Raw genomic sequence first — 19,016 nt, 5'->3', positions numbered from 1 at the left:
ACTTGTCAATGGAACAATTTACGCTTTCTCATCAACATGACCCGTCCCCTTGAAATTTCTTGCATTGGCTCCTCTGTGATGAAATGCATCAACTGCTGTAATAAAAAGGGGTGACCACCACCTCATACACATACACACCTCATATCCCACACTAGTTTTCAGTCAGTGCTCTCTTTTTGTCTCCAGTAGAAGACATATAGCCATCAAATTTTCCAACCCCAAGAAGAGAAAAGAAGTTCAGTTTAAGCTCTCGCTCTCAAAAGTAATTTCTTCTATTGCTGAAGGGAATTTCCAGTGGAACAAATAGTTTGTGGCCATGCAGTGTTGCCTGAATATTTTTAAAAAAACTGTCTGTGTTCAATTATCATTTTGGGGGAAAAGAACAAGCAGCAATTGCTAGCAGTTTATGGACGAGCTAAGCTGCAACTCAACTTCATGAGAACAACAGGATACTGGGACTTCCTAAAGCAGGGAAGAGGTGAGCTTCTCTTCCCAACTACACATCTATGATTTTGTCAACTAGGGTGACCATCCAAATAAGTGAAGAAGGATGGCTCAGAGAGTCATGGTCTTTTGATTTTGAAAAACAATTGGGCAGTGAGGTCATTTTAGGTCCAGAGTGATGGTGGACCTAAGATTTGTACCTTTGCATCAGCTACTACAAGTTGTGCTGACTACCAACAGTTTATAGGCAGCTTGAAAAAGGACTAGACAAATTTGTGAAAGGTGTAGCTAATAGTAACTGATGGACCTGACAGCTAACTGAAACTTCCATGTTCACAAGCAATGTCTCTCTGAATAGCAGATTCTGGGGACGAAGAGCAGGGAGGGCCATTGTTGCTATGCTTGAGCCTCTGGCAGGCTACTATTAGAAATGGGATGGACCTTTCGCCTGATCCAGCAGAAGAGTTATTAGGCATACAGGAGACAGAACTGTGCATGAAGCTGTGGCTCTCTGAGGTTTCTGCCAACCCTGCATGATCAGCTGAAGAGCCAGGCTGTTTGGTTTAAATGTCTCTGCCTTGGGTGTTTAGTTGTATTATTTTAAAACCAATTTTTGTTGTTTATATTGTATGGTTATAAATCGTCTTGAGAATTATGTGAAAGGAGATGAGCAAAGCAAAACAACAAATCAAGCATTCACATAGCTCACTTCCTATGTTTTTGCCTATGTTTTTAGCTGCTCTTATTTTTATCTGTAAACCGTCTTGAGGCCCCGCCTGGGAAGAAGGTGGGTATAAATTAAAAAAAATAAAATAAAAATTATAATAATGTCAATATTATCTTGTTCATTTAGAGGAAATAAGCAAGAACCATACAATTTACTACAATTAGAATATTTATTTACACAAAATGGAAGAGTGTTTTTAAAAAATGACATTGCAGCCTACAGAGCCAATACGCAGTTCAATATGCAAAACATAGGGCCCTTCCAAGCCCACTTTGCTTGGACCATAACCTTAGTTACTAGCATGAGGATAGCAAGGGACAGCTAAAGGTGGGAAATTTCCTTATATGGATGTTTGAAGCAAGAAACCCAGGAGAACGAAGGAAAGACTGAAATAATCAGAAATGAGAAATGTTCATAAGCAAATAATTGTAGTTCAGATCTCACAATTGCTTTAGGTGAGCAAGACTTGTGTAGTACAATGGGCAGAAAGGAGGATAGATTAAACACAATAGTTAATCACCTTGAAGAAAAGGGACCACTATGCCTGCTATAGAGGAATGGCTGATAAAACTCATGGACTTGGCTGAGATGGCAAAGTTAACATGTTTAATTAGAGAAAAATTATTGACATTTATTCAGGACTGGAAACTTCTTACGGACCACTGTAAATGTGACAGCAAATGTGTCAGATATGCTCTGGTTTTTCAGAGTAAAAAGCATCTGTGCCTAAAATAAAAACAAAAACAAGGAATCGAATTTAGCATACACTTTAGTATGTGTGGGAGGTTTCTACTGCATCCAAACATCAAGGATTAAAATAGTGACTGCTCTAGTGAACAATATTAATTTAGATGCTGATCATGCTTCAGGAGTTCCAGGAGATGGCACCAGAGGCTCACAGGCAACACATTAGAGGAAAGTAGGACAAACTCCAGTCAACAAAGCATTCCGCATAGTAAGCAGAATTAGGCTTATTTTGAAACAGATGGGCTCTACAGAAGCTGCAGCACTGAATATTATAGAGTTGTTTATTGTCTGGCTGGTTTGAAACCCAGGGATTATTTGCTAGCAACTAGCACTTTCTGTGTCACATCGGGTTTCATCTAAAACAGAATAAAGTGAAAGCCCACTGGGATATATAGATATACATTTTTTCTACTAATCCACTGTTGAATTCAGAACTGAAACTTGCTATTATGTGGTCTATTCAGCACAGGAGTGCTTTTTTTTCTGGAAAGATTAGCAGCATACCCGACATCCTAACCCTGATGTAGAACAGCTAGCTAACAGATTTTGTCAGAGCTGGGAATTGCACAGAAGTACTACGAAAAAATATTTACCACTGTTGGCACTTGTTTTTGAAACATCATTTTGAACACCCTATACTCAATAGCATAAAGAGATCACCTTGGAACTCTCAAGGGCATTGTGAGATGGTCATACTCTAAAAAAGGCTTGTTAAATTTGCAAAGCAACTAACACCCTTCCCAATCATGAGTTGGGATAGAGCATGAAGAACACTTCAGTCTAGAAGTTTTAAAAGATGCAGTTATTGTATGCCACTGACTTGCACAGTATATCACAAAACCCCTGTGTGCTACTTGTAGAAGAGTTAATAAACTTTTGTTCAGACTACAATGTTATCTAAGAAATAGTAACATGAGGTGTGAGTCATCAAAATTCCACAATAAAACTATTAGCATTACGAGAACAGAGGGTAGTTGGCATGCAACAATGATAATAAAACGGGGGACTTGAATACTTGAGAAATACAAAATGAGTAAGAAAATGTATTTTACTGAACCAAAGCACTCAATCCAACGTGCTCTATAAATGCTCTTGCAGAGATTTGTCCAGCAAAAGAGGCTGTCAAAGGTTATAAAAACAAAGAACACATGATAGACCAAAACCCAATTAACTATGAGTGCCTCAACTACAAATTTTGCCAACTATCTTTACTTGGTCTTGACTAGATGCAACTTCAGCTGACTCATTCTTAGTCACAGCTAGACACTCCATAAATGTGATGGATTCAGTTCAAATTATCATGGGCTGGATGGAGGAATCCTCATAGAGCAGGATAGTTAACTGGTGGTCATCCAGATGTTGCTGAATTGTGACTCACATTATCCCTGACCATTGGGTAGGCTAGCCAGGCTGATTAGTGCTATAATTCAGCAACATCAGGAGGGCCACAGATCCGCTACCTGTCCTAGAGCATAGCAAAGCCCAGTTCTACCACCATCTACAATTTGACAGTGAGGCTCTGCTATTATAGGGAAAAGGAAGCCTGTATGCACCTCCACATCCAATTTGGTCAAGCTAATTCTAGGATCTAATGAGCGTCGGGCCATAAGATGCAAAAGAACAATGTTCTCAGGTTATAGAAGGCAATACTCTGACCCTGACAAAGGGATTCCTTGGATGGTCCTAAGAACAGGACCAATCAGTTCCAGAGTAGTACAAAAAATTATTCAGCATGATCATCATGATCTGATCTCATCAGGATGGATATATGTTGTCATGCTGGCAAAGAATCTCAAATCAGTCGATTACACTAATGCTGCCCTGTACAACAACTCTAGGCTTTCTTATTACAGTGGTACCTCAGGTTACTTACGCTTCAGGTTACATACGCTTCAGGTTACAGACTCCACTAACCCAGAAATAGTGCTTCACATTAAGAACTTTGCTTCAGGATAAGAACAGAAATCGGGCTCTGGCGGCGCGGCAGCAGCAGGAGGCCCCATTAGCTAAAGTGGTGCTTCAGGTTAAGAACAGTTTCAGGTTAAGTACAGACCTCTGGAACGAATTAAGTACTTAACCCGAGGTACCACTGTATAACTTTGGTGACCTATATGGTCAATTTCATCCTTCCTACAGGCAGCAGCAATAGGAATAGCACAAGTCATTGACCCAGGAAGTATCACTTTCTAGCATTTCTTGGGGACATCAGGAACTATTTAGAGTAGGTGTGAATAGGAAACATGTGGCCCTCCAGATGGATGACAATGTCCATCATCCTGGACCATTGGTCATGCCGACTGGGCTGATGGGAGTTGGGACACCAACAATATCCATGAGGAACCTGCATAAGAAACTGAAGGTAACAAACCCAAGAAAATCCTGATAGATAACACAAGATGTTTACGGCCTTTCTTGTAATGTTAAAATCTCTGCTTGAACATATAATCCAAATGTTTATTTTTATGTATCATTTATGTATCCCCAAATAAGATTATGACGTATCATTTGGCTTCAGTGAAACATTTAGGGTTGCCATATCTTGAAGGGCAATTATGGATCGCTATGACAACTCTCATTTTACATACCCATGAAAAAGAGGACATATAGCAACCCTACAATACCAAGAATGTTGGTTTATAACTTCAGGCAAGGAACAAGCACTAGAAGCAAACAAAGGTTTCTTTTCACAAAAATCTTGTTTGATAACAAACAAAAAACCCAACATATAAAAATGTGGAAAAAATGTGACCTGTAAATAGACTGCTTTCTGTCTAGGATGTTTTCTTCCTGGTTGCCAACAATTTATTTCTTAAAATAAAATAAAAAAGTGTTTATTAGGGAAATATCAAACCAAACACATTTCACAAAGTCTAAAAGAAAATAACCTTGAAGGTCATTTTGAGGATTAATTACTATGTGCATACAAACTATGAAGAGTTTTACAACTTGCTCAGAATCTCTCACTGCAATGGGTAAAGTTATTAGGACAAGAGTTCTTTCTAAACACATGTCTGTAACATGTAGATTTCACAATGAATTTCATAATCAAATAATTTCATAACTGGTTGGAAATTCCCCCCCCCCACACACAATTTATCAAGGGGACAAATGAACAGTTTTAGTAACATTTGAACAACTGGCACCAAACGACAACCTCGGTTTTGGCTTTAATTCATCTCAGATGAGAGACTGTTTATTCCCTAACAACACTGTTTGGTCTTGCTAATTATGTTGTAATGCCAGGGCATTCTTTCTTGTGTGTCCAAAGTTCACAAAGAGCTTCTGGGTACTGTATAAAGAATACATAATGCATTACCCAGCAGTTTTTTTTTCCTATTGGCAGTACAGCTGGGCTTGTCTTTCCAAACAAAAAACAGCTACGTATACGACAGCACTCTATAAAAGACACACTAATATTACATTCAAGTTGCGGGTGGGAGGGAAATGCTTCTCCACAAAAAACAACAACGGGCATTTAAAATGCGTACAAAGCAGAAATGGGCTGAGTAAATAAATGGGAAGATCTTGGCAATGATTATTGCTCCCTTGCACCTTTTTGCTTAGTCTTCAGCATCACTGCCATTTTTGTTCCAAAGGATGGCAAATAAAAGAATTGGTATAAGTGATACGGTCCCCTGTAGCTATCCTATTTCATTAGGAAAGAAAGAAAGAAAGAAAGAAAGAAAGAAAGAAAGAAAGAAAGAAAGAAAGATATGCTTTTAAGTCCTATTCAAACCCCTTCATCAGGAACAGGGAACAAGAGCAAAACGTGTCAGAGATGTCACCTGGCTACTTAACCACCTTCCACATGAACATACAATTCAGAGATGCTTCTTCTACAAACTTCAAGAGAGGTTTCCAATGGCATGGTGTGTACATGAACAGCCTGCTGCAATAAGGCAACAACCACAGAACAATTTTTTTCATAGTATCCACTGGTTCCCAGGGCCTATTTGGACACTGTCCAAAGGTCAGCTTTCCCTCTGAAAGCATGGGGTGGGGAGCATAAAAGTGGCAGAGTGCACTCTGTGTGGGTGGAAGGAACACTAAAAAGACCTTCAGAGATTAAGTGGATCCAAAGTCCTCAGAAAACACTGCAATTTCTAAGTGACGCACCTCCAGGTCTCCAGTGCAATTAGAGTGGCTCAATAAGAGATCTAAGTTGTGATCATCAAACACAACTATATATGTATATGCACATGGGTGACTTTCACAGGTGGACTCCCTGAAGTCACACTACAGAACTACTCATGTCATTTCAACCCCCCACTAACCAACCATGCAGTTATTTCTGTGGAGCAAACAATAATTTTCTCCTTCCAACTACTATGACACTATCCCTGATCCAGCATCAATAGCTTGACTGTGCAAACGTTGACTGTATTCACAGGTAACATTAGTCCAAGGTGTGTAGTTGGTTTATATCCTAAAGTGCACAATTTCACACCAAGTCAAGGCTCATGGTTTGTTGCTCCTAGTTAGACAAATTAAGTAGTAAAACTGGAGCACTCAAGCTGTGTACACCAACACATAGCTCATGCACATTATGGTAAACAACCACACATACCAATGCAGCCAGCAGGAATGTGAGGGAAATTCCTTTAACTTTGTTTCTCTCATTATAGTTATAACTTCTTCCCCGTATTTCTTCCCTAAATACCATACAAATCAATGCTCTGGATGACAAGGTCTGCACACCAGCAACTTGTTGGTTGGCTTTGTATTGTAGAAGCACAACTTCTTCTACGCACTGGATGTTTGTTTGTGAATAAGTATAAGTCACCACAGACATAATCCAATAGGTGCTTTCAACACCTATACTCACCACTACAGTGGAAACTCGGGTTGTGAACATGATCCGTATGGGAGGCACGTTCACAACCCACAGCGCCGCGTCTGTGCACGCACAGGTCACAATTTGGCACTTCTGTGCATGCACAAAGCGCAATTTAGCACTTCTGCACATGCGCAGAAACCCAGAAGTAACCTGTTCCTGTACTTCCGGGTTCGGCGCGGTGCGCAACCCGAAGACACATAACCTGAAGCATCTGGTAACCCGAGGTACCACTGTATTTCAGCAGTAGTGGTCATACTACTGGTGGCTAATTTTGATTTCCCCAGATCTGAACCCTATGAAAAGCTGAAAAAGTGGCTTGACTTGAGACTAAATTACTTAATTTCAGTAGGAAAGCAAAAACAAATCAAACGTATTACAATATCTAGGAGTGCTAAAACTGCCTCTCCTCCAATGGCACTAAATATCTTCCTGCCCCAATCTTCAGACACAAACTTGCATTATCCCAAAGACATTACTTCCCTTCCGAAGAAACAGGCTTCTAAGCAGAGAAAAACTCTTCTGTGCATGATTTTATTTACATCACTGAATGATCCAACAGAGCAGGGCTACTTCTAGGTAAGTCTCTCTTGGCTAGTGTTTCTATACTGGATAAAGAATCCCAACCAAGATAGACCTCTTTCCATTAACATTCTGCTTACTTAGACATTTTATATTACATGGTCAAAACAGTTAAGTGTTTTGCTGTACTTCATTGATTTTACAAGATGAGCCAAACCCATAATTAACAGGTTTATTTGTTTTAGAATTTAAGCATATCTTAATAACAGTGTGTCAGTGAGCTAACTATGGTTGTGGGCAAGATATCTTAACAAAAACAAAGTCCAGCAGTGTCAAAACAAGATCAAGTATTATATGACCATGTTGTTGGTACCCTCCCTGTTTCTATGCCATACCTTGTATAGAGACATGTATTTTTTTTAAGTTCCTGTGTGGCACAAACATCCATTTCAAAGCCCTGATAGAGGAAACCAAAGGAATATGAATATGATTTTTTTTTATCCGTGCACAATATATTTTAAGATTTGTGTGCCCACATTTCTGTGATGTTCATCTGTTTCCAATTATTTGTTTGTATTGACTGTATCAGAGACACACCATCACTGACATCTTTTATCTCGTTAGCAACTTCAATGTGTATTATTAGTAACGGAATGTACTGACTTTTTTGTAGTAATTTTCATGTGGGAAGTAAACTAACACAGCTGTGGCTTTGTAAACAGAAGCCAATCATAAACCACTGTATTTCCTGGGAACACAAACTAATGAGCATGCAGAGCTATTTAAAACCATTATTGAACACTTGGCACTTCCTGCATCCTGGGCCAAGAACTGGAGGATGTATGAAAGTTTTAAATACTTGCATTCTAATAGGGAGAAAGCTGAGATATTACAATCAACTACTGAAATTACAAAGTTTTGAGTTACACAAAGCAGAACTGGAAGATCTATCTATAAGTGTGAATATGAAGACAAGTAGCCATTTAAGATGGACAGTCATCAAATAGCCAGAGATAGGGTCTTTTGTCCAGTGGTACCCAGACTGTGGAACTTCCACCACAGGCATATTTGCCTAGCACCAACATTATAATATTTTCTATGCCAAACAAACACTGTCTTATCCTCCTGATTCTCTGATGGCAAATAATACAGATAGGATTATTATTTCAGCTGCTCTTCTGTATATTTGAAGCGGGTTTAAAAAAATGATTTGTAGGGTGCCTTGAAGACCAAACTTGAAAGAAAGGTGGGTTAATTTAAAAAGAGAAAAAAGAGAGAGAAAGGGTCACTTTAAACTGTTTTGTGGAAAATCCATTCAACATGGAATGAGTGGTAGGAGGAAGGCTAATCCCCAAAAGCTACAACTGCTATTCCGGTAATTGTTCTTGCTTTTACCAAGGTTATAAATTTTAAATTCCAGACATGTCTTTAGAAGATGATGCAAGTTATAGTTTCAGACAGTCCGAAGTTAGCCACACTCCAGTGATATGATACAATCACCAGGGTAGGAAAAAACAAGATTCCATCCCCCTGCCTGAAGGGACAATTTACCCCACAGCTGAACTCACATTATTCCAATCACTGTGAGCTGCACATAAACAGCAAGAGTAACAGCACACCACACCATGGTGTCATAGAGCTGTCTGCTCTGTAGACATGATTATGCAAATATGCTCTCCCACACACTATGGAGAAGCAGAAACCCTTCAGCCTCACCAGCCAATACCACCCCTAGCACATGACAAACAGATGTTAAGTGTGAAGCAAAACACACCCAGAGTCTAACCCAATTGAATTTTTTAAAAGCTTTAATTAGAATTATTAAAATAGAAAATGGTCAGACTTTAAACAGACTCAACACACAACATACAATAATAGAAAAAGTCAGTGGCTAACTAAACAAATATGATATAAATATTAAATACAGGCTATGCAAAAACATCCAGCCTTATTCAGTAAAAAAAGTCTCAATCATCCCCAAACCCTAAAGCGAGGGAGACTGGTTTTTAAAAACTCCACACACAAAACCTCAAACTCAGAAATTATTTTAGTAATTCGTCATTAGTTTCTGACCAATTTATTCTGCTGTTTACTCTTCAAATAAAATCATTTACAAAACAGCAGCGGCATTTCCAGGCTCCCTGCCTTCTAGGTCCTAATAGCAAATTTAAAATGAAGGCCCCATATGCTTTCAGACATGTTGTTCCATTGCGTCTTTAAGATAGGAGTGCCCAAACCACCTAAGTGTTTTAAGACTAGTCTGCAAGCCAACACTGCACCTGCTACTGAAAAAATATTTCAAGAATTGTGGTTGAAAATAGGAAAGAGCACTCACCAAGAGATTTGTGTTATATATGAGACTCTTAGCCTCGGGGTAGTGGGTTTGAGGCCCACATTGCGGGGGGGGGGGTTGGACTAGATGTCCCTTATGGTCCCTACTAACTCTGCAATTCTATGAAAGTTCCTTATTAACCAGGGATGGCACCAAGTAGAAGCCTGGAGTACCAGGCAAGGTGTTACGATGTGGGATTAAGTGCCTGTTATTCTACCACTGGGTTGAATGGAAATGTCAGCAGGAAATGGCCGCTTGCCTGTCTTTGTGGCAAGTGCCAATTGAGACCTAACGCAGCACCTCCAGAACGCCGCACTGCACCTCACCATCTTTGTTTCAGGCATTGCAACTTCCCCCGGCCATTGCAGTGCTTCACGGGTCCCCGCCAGGCCCACTATTTGAACTAACCAATTCACTGTGGCTTGGAAAGCAGACCTGGAGACTACAGCCTTCACTCAGGTCTGCTCCCCAATCATAAATACTGACCAGCACTGCACTCAACAGCTCAGTTAGCCCTGAATAGAGATTTCATGCACGTTGTGATATTGTTGATGTTTTTCATTGTAATGAGAGAAGAGTACGTTTTTGAATCTTGGAAGGAGACAGACCAGGACCATCCTGATCAAAACCATGAACAAAGTTAAACTTCGAGAACAACAGGAAAAAAAGAAAATACAAATTTATGAGACTCTGCTTCATTTTATTTTTAAGACAGCAGACCTACATAAACATGAACAATGATTCCTTAACACGTAATACACCCTGCATAGGTTCTCAGTAGAAAGTGAGATTTCTTACCTCTATCATTCAGACTATTTCTGAGGGCCCTTTCAACCTGTTCTTCTTCATTCAGTCCGCCAGTATACATGCTGTAATCTCTCGATGAGTGTGATGGGTAACCTGGGTATCTAAAATTCTCTACACAGATCACACACAGAGAAAGAAAGTGTGATACCAGGAGTGACTACTATATCAAATTACAGTATTGAATTTGTTCTACGTTTTCCCTCAACCCTACGGAGCAGATTTGTAGAGGGTATGGGGGTGTGGGGAGAAAGAGAGGAAGGGCAAGTTCCATTCCTCAAGTGGAAGTATTTGTGCTAGTGGTAGAACCTCACTGGATACTGACCATTATATCTGTAACTTGCTTTTTAAGAACTGACGAGAACCTGCTCGTCATCAGTAATAATCAGTCTCACGCCAAGATGGATTGAAGGAGCCTAACAGCCTCAGGAGCTGCTGCAGCCCAACATTTATTATGAACAGTAAAAACATACAACATTGTATCAGCCGGCAGATAAAGACAGTACCATACATGGGTATCATGCCATCATCAGGCTATGCTACGTGGACCAATCATTGAGATCGCATGAGCTGTTCACGCGCTGTTCATGCTCCAAGCAACACTTCTTGCTTGAACCCTGCAATAAACTTTCGCCCATGCGCTTATGCATAAGCAACCATTTCCCTACAAAGAACTAAGAGGTACGTAATAGTGCAAGGAAAAATGCTGTGCTTACTGTAGTAATCACAAAAAAGAAAAAGATTCTATTAAAGCCTGTTGCAATTCAGCTAGGCCCTAAAAGGATGCAAACCCAACTTTTTTGCACATGTCCCTATTTGCACTGATAATCAGACATGTAAGTGGATTCTGTATGTTTGATTCCTAAGCCCAATCCAGCAACTGAGTCTCCACTCTGTGTGGTCTAGTAAAAATGTCTAGTACTCCAGTGATAGCTTGCAAGGGTGAGCCAAGAGCTGAATTCACCCATTGGATGATCTCACTTCCCCATAAAATAGTTGATCAACACAATTCCAGTTTCTTTTATTAGGCTGCTGTGTGTGCTCAGCATGATCAGGGTGTACATGAATAATGGTACTTGATTTGCTCTTTTTATCCATGAACAAGGATAATCATCTTCTGATAAACAGAGCAGCAATTAAAAGACCAGCATAAACCAAAATGCTCTCCTTTCCACCTATCACTGAGAGAAAGCTCACCAGCCCTAACACATCTGGTAATACAGGACACCCCGGCCAGATAGACCTCTCAAATACCGTATTTTTCCGTGTATTTTTTTTATTATTTAAAAATGTTTAAAATTGGGGGTCGTCTTATACATGGATAGTGCGCAGAGGGGGGATGGGCGATTGGCGGCAACCGCGAGCAGGAGACTGTCAGCGGCGATTGGGTAGGTGATTGGTGGCTGCAGCAAGGCCTGCTGGCGATTGGCTGCTGTGGCAATTGGGCAGGTGTTTGGCGGCGAGCAGGCAGACGATTCATGGCTTCAGCGAGGTGTGCAATTGGCAGCGGCAGTCAGGCGGGTGAGCGATTGTCGGCAATCTCCCCCCATTTCCTTAATTTGGGGTCCCAAAAAGTAGGGGTCGTCTTATACACGGGGACGTGTTATACATGGAAAATACGGTACTTGTTTCTTTTCTTAAATCAAATGCAAGAAGTTATTATATCAGATCAGGTGATTAACATTTTCCAGTATGAGGTTGTGTTGTCCTAGTGCAACCCCTCTAGGGATTGCATGCCAGAAGTGGAAGAGTGGGCATATGCCGCCCCCCATCGGATAGTCCTGGGCGATATATTGATATATCACCCAGGACTGGTATGAGGAGCAGACTGCAATGATAACCTCCCTCAGTGGTATATCGCTAGTGAAACTGCCACCGCTCCTGAGTCCCTCTTCCTCTAGCACCCAGCATACTGAGGGAGAAACAAGCTGCTGGTGCTAGAAGCAGAGGGACTCAAGCAGCGGTAGTTTCACTAGCGATATACCACTGAATGAAACTGCCAGTGATCTTTCCCTCATACCGGCAGAGGGTGAAACAATCTGAATGAGTGAAGTGGTGATACAGCTTGTTCCTCCCTCTACTTCTTTAAACTGATTGGCTGAGGAGTGCACCTTTGCCCTCGCCTCAGCCAAGCAGTTTTACGGAGCCTCTAACCCACTACCGCTTGCAGAAGCCTCTGTTGAAATGCTCCTGCTTCCCAGCTGAGGGAGTCCGAACCCCACTCCTGCTTGCACTCAAGTAGGATTGGGATCGGGGCTGCTCAGCTGGCGAGGTGCAGGCTCCATCTCACTTTTCCATTGAGGGTGCGCAGCTGCGCTCCCCTCAAGGGAAAAGTTTAAAAGAGCCCCCCCCCCCGAATCAGACCCCCTGCACCATCTGAAGGCAGTCAGGCGGAACATGGGATGCGTTGGGGGAAGGTGGAGACAGCCCAGCGGCTGCATCTGAGTCCCTGCACTGCCTTTGATGCAGCTACCTGTCTCCGCCTTGCCAGGCGGTGCTCCTTTAAACTCCTTTGTTGAGGGGAACACAGCCGCACACCCCTCAATGGAAAAGCATGACGGAGTCTGCAGCCCTGATCCCGCTCCTGCAAGCAGGAGTGGGGTCGATGGATCTCTCAGCTGGGAAGCAGGGGCTTCATGTTCCCCAGCTGAGCAGCCCCCATCTCGCTTCTGCTCACCAGAACATCAGGGCTCGCTCAGTTGGGGGCAGGAGGCTTTCCTGCCTACAGCTGAGCAGCAGGCTGGGGCCAGCTGCATTGTCCCCAGCCCACCAGACGCTGAGCTGAAAGCGCCTCAGGTCCCACCATGAGAGCTAAGGCAGTTTCTCCCAGTGCCTCGCCAGCTGGGGATAATGCAGCTTGTTTCAACATTGCGGTTTATCGCCAAACTGCGATGTTTTGCTGACGACACATCGCGATGTTGAAAACCTAAGCCCATCCCTAATCAGAGCATGTGTGGGCACACACACTCACAACAATATCAGCGCCTCAACTCCAAAACCACCACAGCTACACACTTTATAAATCTGGTTAATGAAAGGAGAATGAATGCATGTCAGCTACATTGGTGAGCAATCCTTACCTTGTGGCTAAACCCAGTATAGATCAAACACCATACTTCCCTTGACTCAGAGGGCAATGGTATTCAAACATTTACATTCCTGACACTGAGAAAAAGGCAGAGGCACCACAAAGCAGACTGAAGCACTACAGAAACAGAAGAGTGCTCCAATCTGCTATGATATTTCCTGAGCACTTTCAGATAAGTGAGTACAACCTAAGTTACTTACCTGAATTGTATCTGTTTCTTTGTTCTGAAAAGTCAGTTTGAGAGCGAAAGCCACCTAGCAAGAATGTATTTAATATTCATAAGAATTTATCATATTGCCCTTTTACAACTTTGAATTTGACAGATTCATCTATCTAGAAGTATAACTGTTACAATTCCATCCTGTTAACATGTCTATTGAGTTTTGACAATTTTCTTCTAACAAGCTGAACAGCAATACCTAAGATGAGGTGGGAAAGGAGGATACTGAAACTGTAGGGAAAATGTCCCTCAACTGCTGTTTGCAAAGCTAGCATATCTATTTTATTTAGAACATTGTACTCTGTTTTAGTGGCAGCCACCACTAAAATACAACAAAATACATAGGACCCCTGTCTTGCAAATGTGCCTTTAAATTGAAACATGTAAAAGTATGCTGTTCATGAAGGATGGCACTTGTTAGTTCAAGTTTGCTTATGAAAGCAGAGCTGATTCACATGCCATTTGTGTTCAGGGTATATTCCTCCCTGCTATACTGTTCACATACACATTATGTACAGGAGGACATTCCTTGCAAAGAGGATCCCTTAAAGTGAATTCATGCTGGTTTCTAAAACACACAACAATCATTCCCCTCTCTATGATAGATACGGGCACCTTGTCAAGGCTCTGCTATTGTGTGTCCACATGAATAACCCACACAAGAACAGTTCAAATGCTCCACTTTAAATGAGAACTGATGTTCCTAATCTCCTATAGGATAAATTATAATGTGTTAAGGATTTGTCAAACTATTCCATGTGAACGTAACTGCAGATGCAAAGCCACACTTAATGGACAGAAACACCACATAAGGATGGCTTGAAACTTATGAAGTAAAAGCTAAGTATTCATGTTCAATTCAATTCACTGCAATGTGAATTATTGGTAAGACTCAGGGTCATCGTTCCATACCTGAGCATGCTTTCATGAGCATCTTCAGAGGTCCCATGGTGTACATTAGCCCAACAAGAATACCTGCCAGATGCCCTGCAAAAGAGGTCCTAAAAAGAAAGCAATCCTTTGTGAGAGGTTGTATTGCTCATGATTAGATACATTCTGTACCCTCATTATCCCAAATCAGACCAATTAGTCAGTTTGCAGCCTATGCTCCACTTGGTGCATTTTAAATTGTGAAGACTTTAATATAACCAAAGGAACAACATGTATTTCACTGTCCAATTTTTTGGGGAAATAATGAGCGAAAAGAACACTGTGGTCTTTATGGATTATTTATGATCCAATAGGGCTCCTCTGATGTACTAACTTGTACAGCCATATTCAGAGACTTTATTAATTCTGCAAATTCCAATACAGAAAAAGTTAGGGTTTACCTATCCATTAAGAACTATTGCTCACTTACTGACAGGTGCATCAAAATGGTTAAGGATTTTCACAACACAGAAAAAACTGGAACTTGGCACAAATCTGGTCTGAGACTTTTTTTGCACAGACAGATACTAACTAGTCAAAAAATTAATTTAGTTGGAAAAGATTAAAAATTAAACAACATTAGCATGAAAAAATATCACTGAAAAAATATTGGGTGTTTGCAAGCTAATTGTTCTTTTAAGCTAACTTCAAATAACAAGTTACTTTAGATGATAGATAGATGATAGATAATTAGATAGAGAAATGATAGCATTCCAGGGGCAAGGATCATGTAGTTTCCAAGACATTTAATATTCAAACTAATTACTCAGGTTCCCTAGGAAATTAGAGATACTAGGGTCCTTAGTGCCCAGGGCACTTTTTTCATTCCAGATGGCCATGAGGAAGGAAGGGTAGCCTCATAGAAAAACCTCCCTACAGGTAAGCTTGCAGGTGGGGGGGTGAGAGAAGCAGTGGCAAGGAGTGATGGCACTGGAGAAAGCTTGGCTCATAAAAAGCTGAGGAGATGAATTACTGAGTTCATCATTACAAGCCTCCAAGTCACTTGAAAATCCCCTTTTAGTATCCAACTGTAGCTAGAGTACTAGGCATACACCAAGAACTTGCTAGAATTTTAACCATCTCTCTCTTCCACATCCATTCACAAATGGCCAAAATACACCATAAGCATCCTTCCAAAACACTCCAGTCGCCTTTTAGTGGGCTGAAAGCAGAAACTGTAGCAGCTTGGACCTATGTGGCTCTGCTTCTTCACATTTTTTTTATCTGCTTGATGAGGGGTAGAAGATGGGTGTGAACATTTTCAAGTCACATCTCTTTTGTTTTGTGAAAGTTTGATCTGGAAAAGTTCAAAGAGTTTTGTCTTGATGGAGACTTATATCTGAGACTACATCATTAGTTGACCTCCTTTCTACTGAGAGGCCAGATTAAATACAGTGTGCTTAAAAACAGAGTGATAAAAGAATGGATGAACTGACTCCTAGTGAGAAAATCCACAAAACTTCAAGCCAAGAGCGGGAGAAAGCATAGCCTATCATGGAAATAAACCCATGGTAGATACAGCCAACTGCACAATTTATGTTCTTTATTGCTAAATTAAAACTATACAAAGTAGGCTGTGTAGTAAAGGATAATAGAGTTGAGACAGCATTTGAATGCAAATGAGCCTAGATTAAACAAAAACCAACTGATTTAAAGCTGTTCTGTACAGAAAACTTCTATTGTTCCTTACTGTTAGCTAGCATTCCCATTTCTGGTTTTTTGCAATTAAGTTGAAGTGTTGAATAAGGATTTACCAGCCTGAATTTGACTAAAAGTGGTGGTTCTCCAGTTAGCATCATTCAGAACCTTTTCTTCACTCATGACAGAAAGCAGGGGAAGGAAGGAACCCTATGTGGCACCAAGAAAATACCCATTTCCTGCACAGTATTGTATATCTCTATAAATTAATTAAAACATTCTAGTCCTTCAACATACAACAGAAGAAACTGTTTCCAAAACACCTCTTGCTAAAAAGCATTGCTACACTATAGAAAAATGATACCAACTGCATTCCTTACTTTATGCAAGTGGTAACTGCTGTTACCGCTTGATATTCTGAATACATGAGACTGTTATCAGCAGTTGTCATGGAATCAGCCATCACGGATTATTGCATCTTATCCTATCAGGCTATTACCTAACAATGACAGACATTGTTCTTTGTACAGGGTAGGTAACAACAATTTCCAAACAAATTAAGGTGACTCTAATCAGTAAAGCTTGCAGATAAAATTAAAATCCAAGCAAATACCCTAATCCTGGCAATGAAAGCCACCCCTACAAGATCTTATAGCACTTCTTGGAGATTCTCAGGTTCAAAAGCCAAGACAACTCTTCCAGTGGGGTATGAATCTTCTGATTTGGAGGCAGCCAACATGAACACACTTACCAGTTACTGTATATTATACTGGCATAACAAAAAGCAGACAAAGATTAAGCAGGAAAAGAACATGTTAAAACGTTTGCCCAGTAAAACGTTTGCCCCTAAGCTGGATTTAGCAGCTCTCAGAATAAAAAATGCTATAAACAAAGAGATTGCCACTCTTATATTAAACATTTGACCAGTGATTTTGCCTACACTGGAATAGAAGAGGATGATGGTTGGCACATCCCATTCTGAGCACTTGTTGATACAGCAAGCCTCAAGGGGATAATAAAAGTTTATGTGCACTTGCAATTCAACACATTAATAATAGTAGCCATCTTCTAAAGTGGAGAGGAAAATGAATTCTTACTTAAGTAAGTGAATTTGTGAGACGAAAAAAGGGAACTTGTAACTACAGAAAATGAACTGTATATGATGGGTATGATGCATCAGTTCACACATAGTGGCAAGACAGAAGAATGAGTGGGAGGGTAGAGGGAGTTGGGAAAGAAACGTGAGTGAAGAGCAGGTGTGATTTGAGAAGAGTGAGTCAAGGAGGCCAAAAATGAGTTGGGGGCGGGAGAGTTCACAAAAAAGAACCTTTGTGGGGAAAGGAAACAAACACACCCCTTGAATTGGAGAGGGATAGAAACCTTTCCTACTCTATTTTTCAGCTCAATTTTTAAGTTTAAGATGAATTTCTGCACCCTGGCTGCTTATTTTTCCAAAAAAGACCCAACAACCCAGTTTGGGTTTGTGATTATTTTAAAATTGCTATGTTCTAAGCAGTAAGAAAGGATAGAAAAGAAGTATGAAAAAGAAAGCCTGCTTAAATCAAAACAATCTGCTTGGATTAAAAAAAACAACAACACTTCAATGTTTGGAAGGAGTAAGTCACATAAACCAGAAAGTATAGAATATGTGGCAAGAAGGAGGGTGAAACACTGTTAAAACTGATGTTAAGAGTAGGGTGCTCTGAATCAGGAAGCAAGTACTGCAAACTAGCAGAACTACAATGGGCATAAACGAGACATGATTATCAGTGATGTGCTAAATGTAGTTCCTATGCTAATCTATGCCTAATCTATGTCTCAAAAACTCACTTACAAATTATAAATGTCATTAAAAGCTCAAAGGTACAATAAAAAATGATTCCTATGCATATTTTATCATAAAAATATGCTGTTTTACTTTATTGTAAACAGCCCTATTTCTTTGAAACGAAATAAATACATTTTCCTCCCCAGAAAGCTTCTCTGTATATGCCATTTGAACATGTTCCCCAGTTTTCATATAAAAACATACAATCCAGAAGGGATGCAGGCTTTACTCTATTCGTAATGACATCCATATACATATATAATTATTAAACGAAAGTTGTAGATAAGTCACAGGATACTTACCCTGGGTTCAGTAAGTGAATTGCTACAAGTTCCAACCAACAAGCATATTTATTGGATATAATAAATCCCATGACGTTGCTTGATCCACCTGGGTGATAGTAGTTGTTAAGAACTTTCAAAGCAAATAATACTCCTGAATCAAAATGAAGCAGAAAAACATATTAAGAGAAATTCTCATGTAATATGAAAAACAAAGAACATAGAAGTTTTGCTGTTCTTAAAATGCTTCCGTGCTCCATTAAGTGTCTTTGTTCACACTTCAAACAGATGAAAAAGACAAACACGACTCCCCAATTTTCTGTCAGTATTTTCTGCAAAATAATTTACCGGTATTTTGGTATGGGTTGTAGCGACAGATAAATATGAAAATCTAGCTGCATGTGCATTTTAATGATTTCATTTTGAGTTGCCATTTTTTAAAAAAAAATACGAGGAAGTATATCAACACAAGAATCTGGTTATGTCCTTCAAGATTATTTAAATTTAGGGCGCAATCCTAAAACTGCATCTGTTGGGATGATTGGGGAAAATGCATCATAAGCATGCCCACAAAACAGAATGAAGCTAACAAAATTAGTTATGTAACTGAAAATAAGTATG

General features: G+C 40.2%; 1 protein-coding gene across 6 annotated transcripts in view; it reads right to left on the bottom strand.

Annotated features, from left to right (window-relative positions):
• RHBDD1 (rhomboid domain containing 1) overlaps positions 1 to 19,016 on the bottom strand; it is a 30,590-nt gene that overhangs the window by 2,660 nt on the left and 8,914 nt on the right. For 4 of the 6 annotated variants that reach the window (XM_053390071.1, XM_053390072.1, XM_053390073.1 and 1 more), the window contains 5 exons: positions 18,417 to 18,549; positions 14,631 to 14,719; positions 13,699 to 13,752; positions 10,405 to 10,524; positions 4,668 to 4,726 (listed from right to left, as the gene is read on the bottom strand). In XM_053390071.1, coding sequence (XP_053246046.1) covers positions 4,668 to 4,726; positions 10,405 to 10,524; positions 13,699 to 13,752; positions 14,631 to 14,719; positions 18,417 to 18,549 — 455 coding nt within the window. The remainder of the gene's footprint in view (positions 1 to 4,667; positions 4,727 to 10,404; positions 10,525 to 13,698; positions 13,753 to 14,630; positions 14,720 to 18,416; positions 18,550 to 19,016) is intronic. The other 2 variants (XM_053390075.1, XM_053390076.1) reach the window with 2 other exon arrangements.

The sequence above is a fragment of the Podarcis raffonei genome, chromosome 5 (genome assembly GCF_027172205.1).
Source record: "Podarcis raffonei isolate rPodRaf1 chromosome 5, rPodRaf1.pri, whole genome shotgun sequence".
NCBI lineage: Eukaryota > Metazoa > Chordata > Lepidosauria > Squamata > Lacertidae > Podarcis > Podarcis raffonei.
Note: the sequence above shows the minus strand (reverse complement) of the source record. Positions and strands in the feature narration are given on the sequence as shown.